This window comes from Trachurus japonicus, chromosome 24 (genome assembly GCF_045865225.1).
Source record: "Trachurus japonicus isolate A0001 chromosome 24, Traja_1.0".
Classification (NCBI taxonomy): domain Eukaryota; kingdom Metazoa; phylum Chordata; class Actinopteri; order Carangiformes; family Carangidae; genus Trachurus; species Trachurus japonicus.
Window position 1 is genome coordinate 28,367,737 of NC_140930.1, and position 17,451 is coordinate 28,385,187.

The window sequence follows — 17,451 nt, forward strand, 5'->3', positions numbered from 1 at the left end:
CTTTGTGAAATAAAGAACCAAATGGGAAATTAACCTGATATTTATACATATCCAGGTACTAGCAACACTTGGAAGTCTAGAGGGTCAAAGAAGAGCTGAAAGGAAAAAGAAACTAAGGTCTTCAGTAAGAGCAAAGATTAGAGCTGCACACAGTTGTTCTACTTTTATCATCACTTTTAGGAAATAACTCCTCTTCTATCAACAACAGGAGACTAGAGGCTGTGGATAACTTGACTGTCCATCTCTATGGAGTTTCAGCAATTTCCACAAAACCAGGCTCATGAAGAAATTAATCAAACTATTTTCTGTTTTCTTATCGTCTTAAACCTGACCACATAAAACCTCTCACTATCTAAATTTAACACATTTAATTATACTATCCACCATATTATACTTTTACAACACTATAATAATATAAACTATACAGCAGTAGAGACTAGAGAGTATCATAACCCTTACTGTATCAACTGAGTTATTTGTAAATAAGAAACAGCAGAATTAATAGTGTTGTGTAACCTTCAGTGAGTGTGTGGGATTGAACATTTTGTTTCAGTGTCATGTACATTTTAAAGTTTCATTACTTGTTCTACCTTTTGACAGCAACACTCAGGTCAACACTAATCTACAACCAATTGCCCATGAAATATCAATACTTTCCAGTGTGGTATGGATTTAGTCCAGTCTATAAAATCAGTAGCAAGGTGGCTGCAAGTCATGTGGACAGAAAATAATATAGTCCATTGTTTGCTTTCACTGGTGTATTGTTTTATGAGGTGTTTTCTCTATTTATCAATTGCTCCTTCATGTTTAACGATCAGAATAACTGTTCCCTGACTTCAAACATCCATAAAATGTGTTATTTACCTCCTTTGTGTATAACTACCAGGCTTCATACACCAATTATTCAGAAAATATAACTTCTCTGTTCAGGCATTTGTCTTATATCATCACTGTGTTTCTTATTAATGTCAAATTGACCCATTTTATTGACTTTACCTACCATTCCTTCAGTCTTACTTTTATAAATTGGTCATGAATCTAATTTGACAGAGGAATGGCTGTTATATCAGTCAGCCTGTAGCTTCTGCAAATATCAGTCAGCATGGTTACGTTTAGAATATTTCAGAATAAAACCTCATTTACAGTCATATGACCCGTGCATGGCAGAGAAAGATTGGTCTGCTTCCTTAAACAGTAATTCTAATGTTGAGTTTTCAAAGATTTTGCTGGCACTCCTGTCTTGCTGTAGCCCACGATCAGGGACAATCACCAGGAATAATCCAAGCTGATGAGCTGCCATTGAAAGGCAGGTGGTTGTTATGTCGCAGTGCATTAATTCCAGAGAGCCCTTAGATTTAAGTGTAGAGTCTGGAACTAATGTTGAATATATCCCATGGTATAATTTTCTAATGATGAATTTTGTAACATCAGCTTGTGGTACTGCACTTGTCAGTAAGGGTAGTTCCAAAATGTCCACTTTAGTTATTGTTTCAAATTAATTCTGACTGTGTCAGTTGAAATCTTGAATTGAATATTAACATTGCTGCATATATTACTTACTTCAAAGTAGCCTAATGTTGCACCACATATTCAGAATTCATAATATAATTTATGCATCAAGTAGGTGTCCCAGTGATGCCTGCCCTATTACAACTCACTTTGAAACCCAAAGTCTTATCTGGGCTTTAAGGAGTACAAAATGTTAATGGCTGGTCCAGTGGACACTTTCTGGTTTACTTTGAGCACATTTAAATTGATTTTCTAAGTAGTTTAATGTAGGTAAGTACTTTGGTATTTCCAAAAAATAAAAGCTTAGGTGTGACCCAGCGCTCTGTCCATGGTGCTGAAATGGCCTTGCACTCGTCATCGTTGTGTTAAATTCCCCATATTACAGAAATAGCTTTTTGTTGTCCCTGTGATCCTGAATAATTTATCTCCAGCCGTCATTCCGTTGTGACATTTGCTCACATCGTCCCCGGGTAAGCATGGGCAGGAGCATGAATCCCTCATCAGAGCTCTGAAAGGTCAAGTGGTATTGATCTCACTATGCAAACGCGCTCCATATTGTCAGAATCAAACATCCCAAGCTGGGGTCAGGTCGAACATTCTCGGGTCGTTTTGGAGCTCATTATCACTCTACGGGCTCCTATGATGACTTTTTACGGGCTGAGATGGGAAAGCGAGCTCTGGAAGCAGTAGATTTGCAAAGATAGACTTCGAAAAACGGTGAGAACTGGACGGAGACTGTACTGTACATTCTTATATTGGTGGTTATTCCGCGGTGCGTAAAAAGGCGCGCTCTGGGGTGGAGACTACGCTTTAGAGAGGCAGGATCACAGCGCTCAACAGCACGACTCTCCGCATCCACAGGTTGCTGCGCTGATCTCTCCTCCTCTCTGAGCACCTTGGCAACCTGCACCACAGAGTACAGTCGGTAGAGATGAACTGAGAAGTCGTTAACGGACGAGTTTGCGTGAACGGTTTGGACTCCGGATGGTGCAGATTCCTGCTGGCAAAATGCCAAATCCACTGCCTTGATACTGCTCCATTATAACCTCACCGACTATTTTCTTGCACGTTACTTTTCTTTTGTATTTTTTTTTTTTCTTTTTAAACGTTTCTCCCGAGGACCGCGCGTTCAGCCTCGAGACCACCATGCCACAGGTCCCTCACTGCAACGGCACCACGGTGACTACAGCAACATAATGGCATGTAGGAGCGGCTGCTGCTGCGGCTCCGGTCCAATAAACGAGGATAACGCTCGGTTCCTGCTACTGGCGCTGTTCATCGTCATCTATCTGGTCTGTGGCGCGGCGGTCTTCTCTGCGCTGGAGCAGCCAAAGGAGCGAGAGGCGAAGGAGCGCTGGGCGCAGAGGTTTGAGCATTTCAGCCAGAAATACAACCTGAGCAAGAAGGACCTCAACAACTTCCTCAGGAACTACGAGGAGGCGAACGTAGCCGGCATCCGCGTGGACACGATCAGACCTCGATGGGACTTCACCGGCGCTTTTTACTTCGTGGGAACTGTGGTGTCAACCATTGGTGAGATGAAGAATGAACAGGCGCTTTAAAAAAGAAAAAGAAAAGAAAAGCTGCCATGCAGGATGCATGTTTTCCAAAAACACATTCACTTAGACCTCTGTCCGAGGATAATTTGCCTGTTGTTCTATTTGTGAGGATCCCCATTAACTGTCTAGAGCACCGCTATATGTTACTGGGGTCCACATTTAAGTAACCAAACATTTACAATCACGACATGAATAAGACAATACAAGCCAACAAAAACTTACATTCAATCTTTACAATACATATAAATCATCATCCCAAATCAAAAAACATAAACTCAGTGGTGCACAGTGGTTATAAATTAAAGTGGCAAAACAAAAAGTGACCACAATAACAAAAGAGGTAACACTTTATTTAAAGGTCTCATCATAAGAGTGATGACACTGTCATAAGAGGGTTACATTATGATTATCATAACGTTGTTATTAAGTGTCATTCAGTTAACCCTAACCCTACAAAACCGGGTGTTATGAAATTGACATAAGGTTTATGACATGTTCATGACTGTGACATGTCACTTTTATGACAGTGTCATGCTACTCCTATGATGAGACCTTCAAGTAAAGTGTTACCAAAAAACCTACATAAAACCCTATGTGTGTGTGAGCATGTTGTGTGTCTTTGCAGCTTCTTGCTTTCCCACCAACCTATAACTCACACACAGGCAGCTCTTTCACACTGTTCAAACAGCCTACTGTAACAAACTCAAGGCTGTGGGTCACTCAGTTTCTATGACACAAAGCATTCTCACTCGTTCACATTTGATTTCTGGTGAGGAAGCAAGTTACAGGTTTTAAACTTCCACACAAAACAGATAAAAAGTAGAGAGAGGCCAGGCAAATATATCATTGTGAGTTATGGACTCCCCCCACCCCCACTAATAAACCATACGGGCAGTGATCCCTGGCTGTAGCACACAGCTGATCATAATGAAGCCGTAATTAATGTAATTAGTTCCACCTGTGTTTGTCTGACAGATCTCCTCTCTGACCATGGATGAGTTTCATTTTGAGGCATTAGTCCCTGCCCTCTGTTTCTCTGGCTGCAACAACAAAAAAGTAATATTGCAAAAGCCAGATTCATCCCTGACAATCTGTTGTCAGTTTCAGCCCAGGCAGGTGTCTGAGTCAGCGTGACGATAAAGCCATGGTTGTAGGGAACAGCGCTGAAACCTCTGTTATTGACACCTCTGCACATTCAGGTGCTCACTTCTCAGGGTGGGTTAGTGTCATTTCAACCTCTATAATTATAGTGATTTTGAATGTACTGTACAGTGGCATGCAAAATGTTGGTCACCGCTGGTCAAAATTTCTGTTAATGTGAACATCTAAGCAAGTGGAAGATGAAATGATCTCCAAAAGGCATAAAGTTAAACATGAAACTCTTTTGCAGTATTTTAAGCAATATCAGTGTATTATTTTTGTTTTCTACAATTTTAGAGTGAAAAAGGGAAACAAAGCAGCACCCCTGCAAAAGAATGGGAAACCCAGGAGGCTTGAGCTCTCAGACATGTAACTTTGACCAATTAAGGTATCAGACAAGATATTTACGATCTACACGCTGTGATAGTTTCCGGGGGGGGGGGGGGGGGGGGGGCGCTACTAGGTACTAACTATGGGGTGCCCAAACCTTTTCCTTTTCTGTCATTTAGAACATATATTGTTTAAAATGTAAAGGGATGTGTCACCTTTTGGAGATCATTTCATCTTCCACTTGCTTCACTGTTCACATGAACAGATATTTTGACCAAACTTTTGCATGCCACTGTAGGCCTACAGTATGTTAGTCCACGGTTCGATGATCACAATGTAGATCAGGAGGGTGGTGATGCTGGACCTTTGGTTTGTTCAGCCACCATCCTCAGCGATCACATATTATACAAATGTATGGTAGTGGTGGAGGGAAAAATCCATACAGCATAGTATCGAGCGATATTTTATGTGGCAATGTTGTATCGCATATATTATTAGTCAGATGTTAACAAAGTTTTCATTTCCAGAGACATCATTTGAATCACAATAATATCGTATCAAGACACAAGTAGCGTGATATTATGGTATCGCAGGACCTCTGGAGTTTCCCACCCATACAAATCAATTCCTTTTACCTTTAGACTGTTTCTTTATAGATTGATTAGACTGATCGCAGCCTAGAAACAAAGGTGACTGCAAGGATTGATCCAATTATTCCTGAGGCCTCTGACAATTTCCAAGACAGATTTCCTCTGGTGTACTTGCAGTCCTTCTGGTAAGTAGTGACGATAACATCCTGATTTTTAAACACAAACCTCATCACATCTTTTACTCAAGTAGCCTCCCCATGAGAGGGGGGAGAGAGAGAGAGAGCATTGTTGTTCTGTGTAGGCTATGCGGACAGTTTCGAAATGATCCGGCAAATCACTCCACAGTCGCACATCGCACCATCACAAGTGGTTTACAGCTACAGCAGTGCAAGTATGAAGTATTGTCCTCATTGTATGCTGTACTGTGCTGCTTGTTTCTCTGAATCCAGCAGTTTGAAGCGAAGGAGAGAGAGAGAGATAGAGATTTTCTTACATTTAATTGAGTGTATTCAACCGTAGCAATCTTCATCCTTTTCATCTTTTTTTCATTGTTTTTGGAGTAAAGCCCTTCACAAACACAGCATCACTCTGCATCCTCTAGGAAAGTGCTATTGGATCCAGGAATACATGGAGGATGGACAAGAGAGTGCTGCATCCTTTCAATATCTAATGGGTAAACAAGACTGGAAAAGGGGAACTTCATTTCACTAAATGTATTATACATTGTGCATTGGCTGATTTACTGTCAAAGCCACCTACAGCTGCTAGGTTGATACCACACTCCACATGTTTGTTTTATTAAGTGTGTCGCAGCTGGTGCATCTCTGTAGTTTGGATGGGTATGAAACTGCAGAGAAGACAGTAAAAGTTAATTGAGAAACAGTCAAATGTGGAAGCCTGTGCACATACAGAAATATGGGAAGAAATTAACTACGGCTGGGTGCATTTTGCCCAGAAAGATCCTTGAAGCAGGGTTGTTTATTTGAGCCTAATGGGCTCACTGGGTGAGGTTTAGATAGTATGGGTGTTCTTATTGGTTGTACTCTGCCTTCCTCTCACAACCCAAGGATGCAGGTACTGTAATTCTGAATTGCACAAATGTGAGGTTGAGTGGATGATTGTCTCTGTGTCAGCCCTGGCCTGGAGACCTGTCCACTGTGTACTTGTCCTGCACTGAAGGATTAAGCACTATGGCAAACGAATGGATGAATGAATGAATGAATGAATGAATGAATGAATGGCTTCTTCTCCACTGCCATATCTCAATGCATTATGTAAACCCATCTGTTCTGCCAAACTCACCATAAGAACATGGTTTCTCAGTAAAGACACTGAAATAATTAAATGAGGTGGTCACGGCATAATCCAACATAATCAAGACATTGTACAGTAGAATCCACAGTTTCCATATTAAATTATATTGTTTGCGAGAGTACAAAGTGAGAGAAAAGATAATATGGACCTGGCAGCTGTTGATCTTTGTTTTGTTTTCCAGTAAGCTAATCCACTGCTGGCTCTAGGTCATATTTAGACTAGTGGTAGTCTAAATATGGTACCAGTCTGCTTACTTATCAAACTCCTGAGACAGATAAGCATGCTTCCATGATATTGGATATTTTTTGAAGAAAATTGTTACAATGGGTATACAGAACGGGACAACAAGAAAAACACGAACACTATACAGAAAGAAGAGTTATCTTAAAAGGTCAGAGTCGAGCTATGGTTTCCCTGTATTCCTGTATTTGTGTTGGCAGCTAGCTGTTGGTTATATTTACTGTACAGACATTTGGTGCTATCAGTCATCTTTTCAGTATGTTTCCCAAAATGACATTGCACTAGTTGAAATGTTTTTCTTGAGTGAGTGTGGCTGTGTTCAGGAGGAAAATGTCAGGAATGAGTCGCACAGTCCTGCACCTTCATTAACACCCACTATGCTCACAGCTTTTGTTCCACAGCCATCCTGACAGATGTCAGACTGACACAGTAGCACACTTCTTTCTCCCCTTTCCTTTATGGGATGTATATTTTATTAAACAGGTTAAATGACTCATAAACATTGCATTTAAGCGGGCCGAACAAAACAAGATGGAAAGAAAAACACACCGATAAAATCCAGCTCATTTGGCTTTATCGCCGTATTTGGAAGAAAAACTCCAGCTCAATTAGCACCTTGAGAACCGATTTGAATGTGGAGGCAATCAAATCCTCCACAAGAAGCCTGCCTGTGGCACACTGGCAATTAGCCTTGCTGCAGACTATGCTTTTCATGACGCTGGAAATATTCCTCTTTGTTTTTCTACAGAGAAAGAGCTGGTGTTGTAAGACTTTACGGCTGCTAAACCTGACAACAGACAATTTGGCACACTGCTCATCTAACGGCAATCAGCATGAGAATTATAAATGTTCAGATTTTCAACAATGTAATAAATGGGAGGAAAAGGAGAGGAGGCAGACAGATGGCCCTTTATTGAGCTTTCATTGCTGAGGGAGGGATGTAAAAGATACATGACTGCAGTCAATAGGAAGCCTCCTCACTTTGTTCATCTGCCCATTCTCAAGAAAAAAAGAAAGTTTCAGTTCCCCCAGGCACTTGGACTTGATTTTTTGGAAATATGAGAAAACTTATCAATATGGGAAATGGCTCAACTGAGTCTTTTAGTTGTCAAACAACTGACTCATTAAGAGACACATTGGAATTGATTGTGGTGATGTGCTTAAACTGAAAACACCTCAGACTATAGTGAGTGACAGAGAGAGAGAGAGAGAGAGAGAGAGAGAGAGAGAGAGAGGAGCATCACTAATGGCAACATAGTGGAGTGAAGCTGTTGTGTGACTATATTATTCACTTCCAGGGAGAGATCAGTAATTCGCCTAGCCATCTTTGTTAATGACAAAAAAAGACGTAAGTTTGGTCTTAAAGGTGAATAAAATAAGATGGAGGCAATTACCACCTTCATCTCCAAGAAAATAATCCATTCATGTCCATAGAGCACTTAAGTGTGTGTACGGCAGACTAGCACTGAGTAAGACTTAAGTGAATCTAATGCTTTTATGTAAAGTAATTATTTTACTCTCTCATTTTGTTCAAAGGTGCTATAGTTCATTCAAGGACTCAATATTGGGGAATTTCAGCCTCTCCTCTTCACATTCTCTTCATTTAACCTCGAAACTCCTGTTCCAGTGTGTGATCTTCTACTGACTCCATATTTGTTGTGTGTCTCCAGGGTTTGGTATGACTACTCCTGCCACTATTGGAGGAAAAGTCTTCCTGATGTTCTACGGCCTGCTCGGCTGTGCGGCCACCATCCTCTTCTTTAACCTCTTTCTGGAGCGAGTCATCACCGTCATCGCCGTCGTCCTCAAGTCCTGTCACGAGCGACGCCACAACAAGGCCGTGCTCCCTCAGAATGGCCGGCAAGTGTCCGAGGGGAACAGAGCGGGTGGAGCTGCAGGAGGCGGTGGGAAAGCGGAGGACCTGTCTGGCTGGAAGCCTTCGGTCTACTGCGTCATGCTCATCCTGGGAGCCGCAGCCATCCTGGTGTCCTGCTGCGCTTCCTTCATGTACTCGGCGGCCGAGGGCTGGGGCTACCTGGACTCCCTCTACTTCTGTTTCGTGGCCTTCAGCACCATCGGTTTTGGAGATATGGTGAGCAGCCAGCGCGTCGTCTACGAGGGCCACGCCACGGCCGCGTACCGGCTGGGCAACTTCTTCTTCATCCTCACCGGCGTCTGCTGCATCTACTCTCTCTTCAACGTCATCTCCATCGTCATCAAGCAGGTCCTCAACTGGCTGCTCAGGAGGCTGGAGGCCCCCTGCCGCTGCTGTTTCCCCAGGAGGGGTCACCACCCGCACCGCCATCCCAGACGGAACGTGGTGGCCCCGGGTCACCTGCGCACCCGCAGGGACCCCTCCATAGAGACAGACGCCATCAATGAGAGCGAGACTGACACTGGCCGCAGGATGTCTGGGGAGATGATCTCCATGAGGGACTTCTTAGCAGCCAATAAGGTGAGAGCTGCAAGGCCAGAGCAGGCTGTGGCCGTGACATTTCACATGTTATTGCATGCAATATTATTCAGCTGGTAATTTGATTTACCTGCTCTCATGTGTAGCAGACAACACTTGTTTCCCTGTAGCTGTGCTTGTAGCACTCATTAACTCCTTCACCCCCTCTCTCTCCATCATTATGAGCCTTACTGAATTCTTTATTCTGTAAAGCAGCACAACGATCAATGCAGAATCCTCATGACTCAGAACTAATAACATACATACTACTATAAAAACTCCAAATCTTAGGAGAAATTGTCAAAATTGTATGAAATGATAAGCAACAGGTTAAATATTTTATAATAATGATTCATATTTTGATAAGAGGCTGCTGCCAATACTGTAGAGCGGCAGTTTATTTTTTGCTGCTGTTTTCTAGGTTACGTAAACATGGTGTAACATTTCTCAACAGTCCTTATAAACACTTACAGGTGTCAATTGTCTACACATTTCCGTAAGTGCTACCCCACTGTTACTGAGGTAAGAGGTATGAGCAGTGTGAGCTATTGAATGTCAAAACCACACTTTCACACCTCATGATCATTCTGATCGAAGAGCCCCAGGGTTTTTTTTTGGGTGATGCTGTAGCAAGGATGTGATAAAATAAACTGACGTCAAACCACCAACACAGAAACTTAACAAACATGCTTACACAACACACACATTGATCAAAGTGTAACCATGCATTTCCTGAGGATTAGTGCTTGTGCAAAATATAGAATCAAATCTGTGATACATATGTTTGTATGAACTACCTCTAAGTCTGACACCAACAAAAGCTTTCACCTTCTTCATCAAATCGCTTTTTATGTAACCAAACTATAAACCTTAGGTTAAATCATTAACTTTAACAATTGTGATGTTATATCATTGATATATCAGTAAAATATATCAATTAAAGTGTCACTAGCATGCTAACCAGTGAGCCCTGGCAAATCATGTCTGTAACACTGTAACCCTTGCTCTTCTGATGGTTTTCATGTTGGTTTCCAAATAGATAAAATAACAACCAATAAATCATGAATGCATTAACATGTTTTTGCCAGAATAATAATAATAAAAAAAATTGGATTTACACCAATTTTTTTTTTTTACAGCAAGCACAAAAATGTTCAATTCAAGTGCTCAATTCGGCTGAACAGGAGACACTGCTCTGTCTGCAGACAAAATCCGTCCACTTTAAATTACAAGGACATCACCCCAAGTGAGATGTAAACCACAGGAGGACCAGCAGGTTTGCAGAAAAACAGTTGGTAATTGCTATGAGAAACTGTCCACATGCTGTACGTGCTCCAGATGCTGCTGAAACCACTTACAAGTGCAGCTAATGTTCAAACCATCCTGCCTCCTCTAGAGATACATCCAAATGGTGCTATAGCTTTGTTTTTCTCTGCATAGAAACACTGATTAAAATATATATTACTCCAAAAACACAATCTGGTCTCCTTTCAAAATAAAACAACAACTTGTCTAAAATTTGATTCAGACACAAAGCTGGCTGAAAACATCACATGTATTCACTTTTGTGTGCTGACTGACAGCAATTTTTCCCCCACAAATCATGTAATTTCCCCATCTGTCAGTAGAAATGTATGATTCCAGACCTTTGAATTGCTGTTCCCTGATCTGTTCAGCACCTTATATACTGTAATATATAATAATCAATGAATGAATGAAACACATCACAACAGCATTTCAGTGAAGCCTGTGTGAACATTCACTCTGAAAAGGCGCATGTAAAGCCTGGCTGTGTAGACGGTGTACCCTTGGAGAGAAGAATAAAAGAGAGTGGACAGAGTTTGAGCTGGAGATAAAAACATTTAACAGACTTCCACAAGTTCAAATGTTGCAGCGGCACAAGGTAACACGCTGACCTTTTCATTTTCAGTCGGGGACAGCTGAATGTCGATGCCATGTACTGTAGGTGGAATTCAGTGGCAACATCAACTTCAAATTCATAATAACCTTTGGAGTTCAGTGTCAATGGAGTACGCTGTTACTTTTGCGTTGGCCTTTCTGGCTGCACAAGGTGGTAAAATTCTTAAAAACAGATCTATTACTGTAACACTTCTTCCAGAGACTGGAGAAACAGTTCATGGCCCCCTCTCAGACACATCCAGTTACTGAGAAAAACTAAATGGAGTTTAGACACTGCCATCTTTCAACAAAATATTTTGTCGTTATAAGTTCAAATTAATGAATCCCCAAAAATCTTTGTACACAAGACTGGTCTGGATCCGTCAGTTCAGTAGACGGTCCTTGAAAACCCCATGGAGTAAAACCTCACTGCAACCAAATGTAAGTGCAGCTAAAAACTCCAACAAGATGGACCTAGTATGCACCTCAGGAATATACTGTATGTCTAGTGGCTGTATAGAAGAGGACTGCAGATAGAAAATTATTATTGTTAGATTTGCCAAATACTGATTTTGTACAGGCAGAGAAAAAATCATGTATCAAAATGAACATACATTACTTGTTATGATTTAGCATACTGTAGAAGTTAACTCATCTAAAAGCATTAATAACCCAAAGGTATTCAGTTCAAATGCAAACAACACTGTAAATTTCTCTGCAGCAACTGGTGAAATACTGCTTTAAAATAGACTTCAATGTTTGATCTCATTCATAAAAAGAATAATAACTGCAGCTCTAGATACAATTGTTATTTAAGGAAATTAATTTGATAATGTTTTGACAGTTTTCACAATATTCTGTTTATTACACTGTGATTGCACATGAGTAGGTATTTAAAATTTAACTAATGCTGTCAACCAGAGTGCACATGTCAAAAACCTAATGAAAAATATATGTTAACTATATAAACTAAAAAATTCATGTCTAATCTATGAAGTCTAAAACCACAGTAAAAATCTTGACCTGGGCTTTCATTATTCATGTATGAAAGGGTTAACTTGCGGGTGCGCGCAAACATTTGATGAATGTTTCATAAATGCTGCAGTCATAACAAGAGTCTGCAGCCATGCTAGCAGCTCTAGGTGGCTATACTTAGACACAGACAGTGCTGCTTTCAGCAAAATGCTACGTTTAAGATGCTAATCTGCTCAAAATGACAATAATGGTTATCATCATCATGCTCACTCTTAGCTTGGTGTGTCAGCATGCAAACATTTACAATACAGTATTAGAATAGAAAGGGAAAATCACTGAGGTTGTTCCTAAACCAAAGTATAGGACAAAATTACATTTTTGATCTCATGATCTAAACCACATTTCATGGCAACCAAGCTAATATTTGTAAAAAATCTTCCACACAAAAACAATAATGTCAACTTCATGGTAATGCTGTACTAGAAGTCGGGGGTCTTATCCTTTATGAAGGGGGTTATGAAGGTCTGTGCAATATTTCATGGAAAGCCATTGACAGCCCTGCAGTCATATTGGTTATGATTAACATACAAATCATGTTGTACTCAGGTTGTGTCGTTAACATTTTGTTATGAACCAAAGTGCTGAATGTCTTCTTTAGCAAAGCTAAAAAATATACTGTATAGTATTATATATAATTTTGAGAAAAATAAAATAGCTCCATCTCATTTACCTTAATATTGACTGAACAAATTTAGAACACAGAGCAAATTGCTTATAGAGGGAAAATGCAAGGGATGTGTTGTTGTGTGGGAGGGTAAATATCTGGTTTCTGTCAGTATTGTTGTCTTTGTTGACTTAAATCAACACTGCAAGGAGAAGAAAAACACCCCGTGCTGCTGCTGTATCACACCTGCAGTATCAGATGTGCCTTCTGCCAACAAGACTGCATTAATTCTTGTTTCATAACGCTTCTCAGCTTGTACGTACACCTCCAAACACAAAAAAGGCAAATATTTCCTCATGTGTTGGTTTTTCTATCCCATCCCTGCAGGTGAACCTGGCTATTATGCAGAAACAGCTATCGGAGATGGCCATCGGGCACCCGCGCCAGTCCAGCTCCAGTTCACGTCAGAATGGATTCTCAGGAGGGGTGGGCGCCCTCGGCATCATGAACAACCGGCTGGCAGAGACTAGTGTGGACAGATAGGGGGAAAGCAGTGTGAATGTATTTTCTAAGGATATTATGGGGGTGAGAGGATGAGGCTAGTGAGCACAAACAGACGCTGAGGACTATAACCTTCCTGGAGATGAAACCTGAATTGCTTGGTGTTACAAGACAGTGAATTCATGACTACATAATATATCCTTTCCATTGACAAGCAGGCTGACCCCCAGCAGCTGCATCTTAGAATCAAACCATCTCAGTCCACCTTCCTGTCAAGAACACGGCTGCATGAATGATGCATGATAGTTTGCTGGAGTCTCACATCTGGACCAGGCTCAGATGCCGGAATGTTCCCTCGCAAGGAGTTCAGTTTCCATGGTGACAAAAAAGCCTGCCTAGAGCCTTTGTATCTACGCTTTTAAGACCTCGTGCACAACTACACTGCTACTTAACACACCTAACCACAACTTCCACTCATCTGCAGTACTTTACAATCCCCACTACGACTCTGCCCACATCCATACGGTATCTACGGTTTCTACTGAGGACATTAATGAGGAAAGTAGTTTTAATAAAATGAGTGTTTCTTGGTTTTGTGTCTAACAGTAGTTATTACATAAACCACAGTAGGCTATCATGTAGAAAATAAAAAAAAAGAAGCCCAACTGCAGGTAACTGACATGTTAATCATCAATGCAGAATACATAAGTTTGCATTCAGACAATCCCTGGTTCTCTTCATTCACATCATGATTCAGACAAATGTTTTACAGCCATGTTATACCCCTATACTCAATTTGGCACTGCACTCTTCATTATCACGCCAAATAGAAGACAAAATCTCCAAACTGAACCTCATTACAAACCAAATGGACCTATCAGAGGCTGAATGAGCAATAATGTGAGTCGAGGTGAAACCTATTATGTGAGGCTGCTGTTCACTTTCAGCTTTGCTGCACATTATCCAAGCACAGATACAAACACTGGGACGTTTTCACACCTTGATGCGGCCCTGGCCTGCAGGTGGTTGGTATTGATGAAAATGACGTGAAACAAATAAGCTAGGCTTGATTATTTGATTTTTTTCCCCTAAGCAGTGTCAGCATTGTGTTGTTTGCACATAGATTCACTGCAAGCACAGTAACACAATGGACAAAAGACAGAGGCAAGATAATTAATAACATAGCCTGTGGGGTGCAGGGCTGAAATGTGCGAACAGCCAGAGCAAGAAGGATGTGTGGACACTACATTATGCTTCATTTAGGCAGATTTTATAGTGATCTTCATGCCTGATGTAAATGCACCTGAGAGTGCACTAAAATTACAGTCTGAGGATCATCCAGGTTCCACCTCTGATGTCTCCAGCTGCGCTTTTTGTATATCTGACTTAAGTGTGTGTGATTTTACAGAGTGCAGGCACAGAGGCACAACACCCATGATAAAATGAAAAAAAAAAAAAACTGTAAAGGAGAATATTTTTGTATAGAGGCGGCACTGAAATCTGCAAACTGAGAAGAGGTGAGATCCAGGTGCAGAGCACTGATTAAACATGTCTATCAAAAATGTATTTGTATGGAAAGAGAGATACACTGTTCAATCCATAGCTACATTGGCTGTAAAAGCTGTAATCACTAAGAAATTGCTTTTTAGACTTTGGTGTCTTTTCGTAATACCCCTGGAAAAAACGAAACTACTGAGGGAACAGTAGAGCATATTAGACGCTCTGTATGTGATCGCCTTCGTCACTGCCACTAGATTTGTTTCACAAGACCACCAGCATGTTGGACCAAAACAACACACACCTCCTTTCACTTTACTCATCAGTCAGCGGAATGTAAGTCGCCATTAAACACACTTGTAGCATTATGTTTGCAGTACTCACTCATATCAGTGAAGAGAAGTAATTCCAGTTCTGAGTCCATGTCCTTCAGCAGCTCCTAGCCAGGTCTCTTCCCCTCTGTGAGGACAGACCAGTGTTGGCACCAGGGTCCGGACTGGGAAACTAATTTAGCCTTGGCAGGAAAACATGGAAGAGCTGGTATGTCACTTGTATGTTGGTTGGTTTTGGGTCATTTTAGATGAAACAGTGATCTCTGCGGAAAAAAAGAATCTCTGAGGTCAGTTTACCTGGATGACACAGACTGCACTGTGACAGCTTGTACATACATACCAAAACAGAAGAACTGCTTAGGACCCCATAGCTATATAACTATATATTTTTTCTGAAATAGTATAAAGTAGTAGTTTGCTGCTTTATTATAGTTTCACATTTTGTTTCCAGTGTGTTTTGCACTCAAATTGAAAATGCTGTCATCCAACAGAGCATAATACCTGTGACTTCAATCATCAAAAATCAGTTTCTGCTCCATTTTCATGAAGACCTGTGCCCACTGGGATCTCTGTGAATATTTGCAATGCAATGTGACTGGCTAGAGGCTGCTGTGGAACATTTGCATTTCAACACAATTTGATTGGCTGACACCTGTGCTGTCTGTGATGCTTGAAAAGTTGACTTTTGTTTCAAGTTCTACGGCAAGTGGACCGATGGAACCAAAATGCAGTTTGGCAACCTGCCGTGCCATCCCATTCAAAGTGAATGTAAAGTTTCCAATAGTGAGTGCTGCGCAACTCAGCATAACCGCCAAAGACACACATCGAGGCATAAAAGCACATCATTGTCTCTCGCTAGCACAAGCGCCTACAACATGTCATTTTTCTCTGATGAGGTCAATCCTGGGTGCCATCATAGTTGAGGCTAACATTAGCTTTCAAGCATTGACCTGGTATTTGATTCTTAGTTCTCTAAAGTCTGCCGGCAGCACTGGTCATTATAGTAGGCATTGTAGATGGTTAAAAGGTAGAAATAGGAAGCCTGATTTTGTGCACTCCATTTACTGATTTACTAAGTACTAAGATTTACTAAGCTGTAAAATTACCCCATTATCACTGCATCAAATAAGCTCTAAAGCGAGAACTGAAGCTTGACAACAATGTATCAACAATAACTAAGGACAGGGGGGCTGAGAGAGTGATCAACTGCAGCTGCTTTAATGAGTTAATCTGAAACGATTCTTCACTGTGTTTAATTGTACTACTGAATTTGAGATTGTAAAGTATTACATTTCCTACCTGACTTTATGAATTCAACTTGGGCTACATAACATTTTGCTCTCATTAAAACCAACATTGAGCCTTGTCTTAGAGATCATCTGTAAGTTAGTTCATTATCAGTACAGAAGGAAAATATAATATACCCTGAATGCTGGAATCCAATTTCTTACACAGAATACTAAAACAGACAAAAATAACTTGAATCTAACAGCCTCCACTCTTTGCTATGGAGACAGTCTCACCCTGAGACAGATAATCTGGTACACAAACCAGAAAGATGTTTCCTTGCCATCGCGCTCATGCACATGTATGCTGCGTGCACACACACACACACACACACACACACACACACACACACACACACACACACACACACTGGGAGGAAAATATAAAAAGGCTTAAATAGAGAATCTCATAAAATATCATGAGAAGCTGTGCCTACACAGATAATAATAGCTTTGAAGAAATGATTGTGTGTCTGTTTGTGTAACTGTGCAAGTATGCCTTTGTGTTGCAGGTGAGACTTGGATGGATGCAGATATACAAACTCTTTAGCATGTGGCACAGCTTTGGTAGCTTCTGGATTGGAGACTATTGGATATGTGCTCTGATGGAACAGTCCTGTGTTATTTTGAGAATAAATGACATAAATGAAAGTGGATTTATTTTTCCTTAATGCACTTTAGACAGCGGATGGGCTGGAGGGAGGATGTGGGTGGTGGTGGTGGTGGTGGTGGTGGGGGGGGATTAGCAACACAAACAATGGTATCCCTGCACAATTAGCAAATTACCCTAATGATTTAATTAGGATGGAAGGAATGCATTGCCAATGTCATGTGCATAATTATTGATTTATCATTTGCATTTGAGTGTGACAGGGTAAATTGCAAGCAAGCCAGGCACAAGTGACATGTTCGTCAAGGATATGCTTTATTCCACATTCCTTGCTGCTGACTGTGCACATTCACGACCTTGTGCAGCACTAAGGATGCTCTCATTAAAGTCATGCATCAAAGTCTATGTTGTCTTGTTTTGCTTGTGTCGTTCTCGTTCAGAAAACTGATGATTATTCAGTTAGCTATAGGCCTACAATGTGTAATATGCATAATTAACCATAACATTGTATGTTATGTTCCTTAAAATGTGTTTTATAAACTTTAAAGTGAAA

At 40.9% G+C, this 17,451-nt stretch overlaps 1 protein-coding gene across 1 annotated transcript; it reads left to right on the top strand.

Moving 5' to 3' along the window:
- The first annotated feature begins 2,344 nt into the window (after window positions 1-2,344).
- On the top strand, window positions 2,345-13,765 carry LOC146962136 (potassium channel, subfamily K, member 13-like). The gene is made up of 3 exons (XM_085770508.1): window positions 2,345-3,042; window positions 8,353-9,137; window positions 13,060-13,765. Exons 1-3 carry the CDS (start codon window positions 2,706-2,708, stop codon window positions 13,213-13,215), a joined length of 1,278 nt encoding a protein of 425 aa, XP_085626634.1. The 5' UTR covers window positions 2,345-2,705; the 3' UTR covers window positions 13,216-13,765.
- Window positions 13,766-17,451: the final 3,686 nt, after the last annotated feature.

Coding starts and splice junctions, on each gene's coding strand:
- LOC146962136 (XM_085770508.1), top strand. CDS start 2,706: ATGGCATGTAGGAGCGGCTGCTGCTGCGGCTCCGGTCCAATAAACGAG. Junction 3,043..8,352: donor AACTGTGGTGTCAACCATTG/GTGAGATGAAGA, acceptor GTGTGTCTCCAG/GGTTTGGTATGACTACTCCT. Junction 9,138..13,059: donor ACTTCTTAGCAGCCAATAAG/GTGAGAGCTGCA, acceptor CCATCCCTGCAG/GTGAACCTGGCTATTATGCA.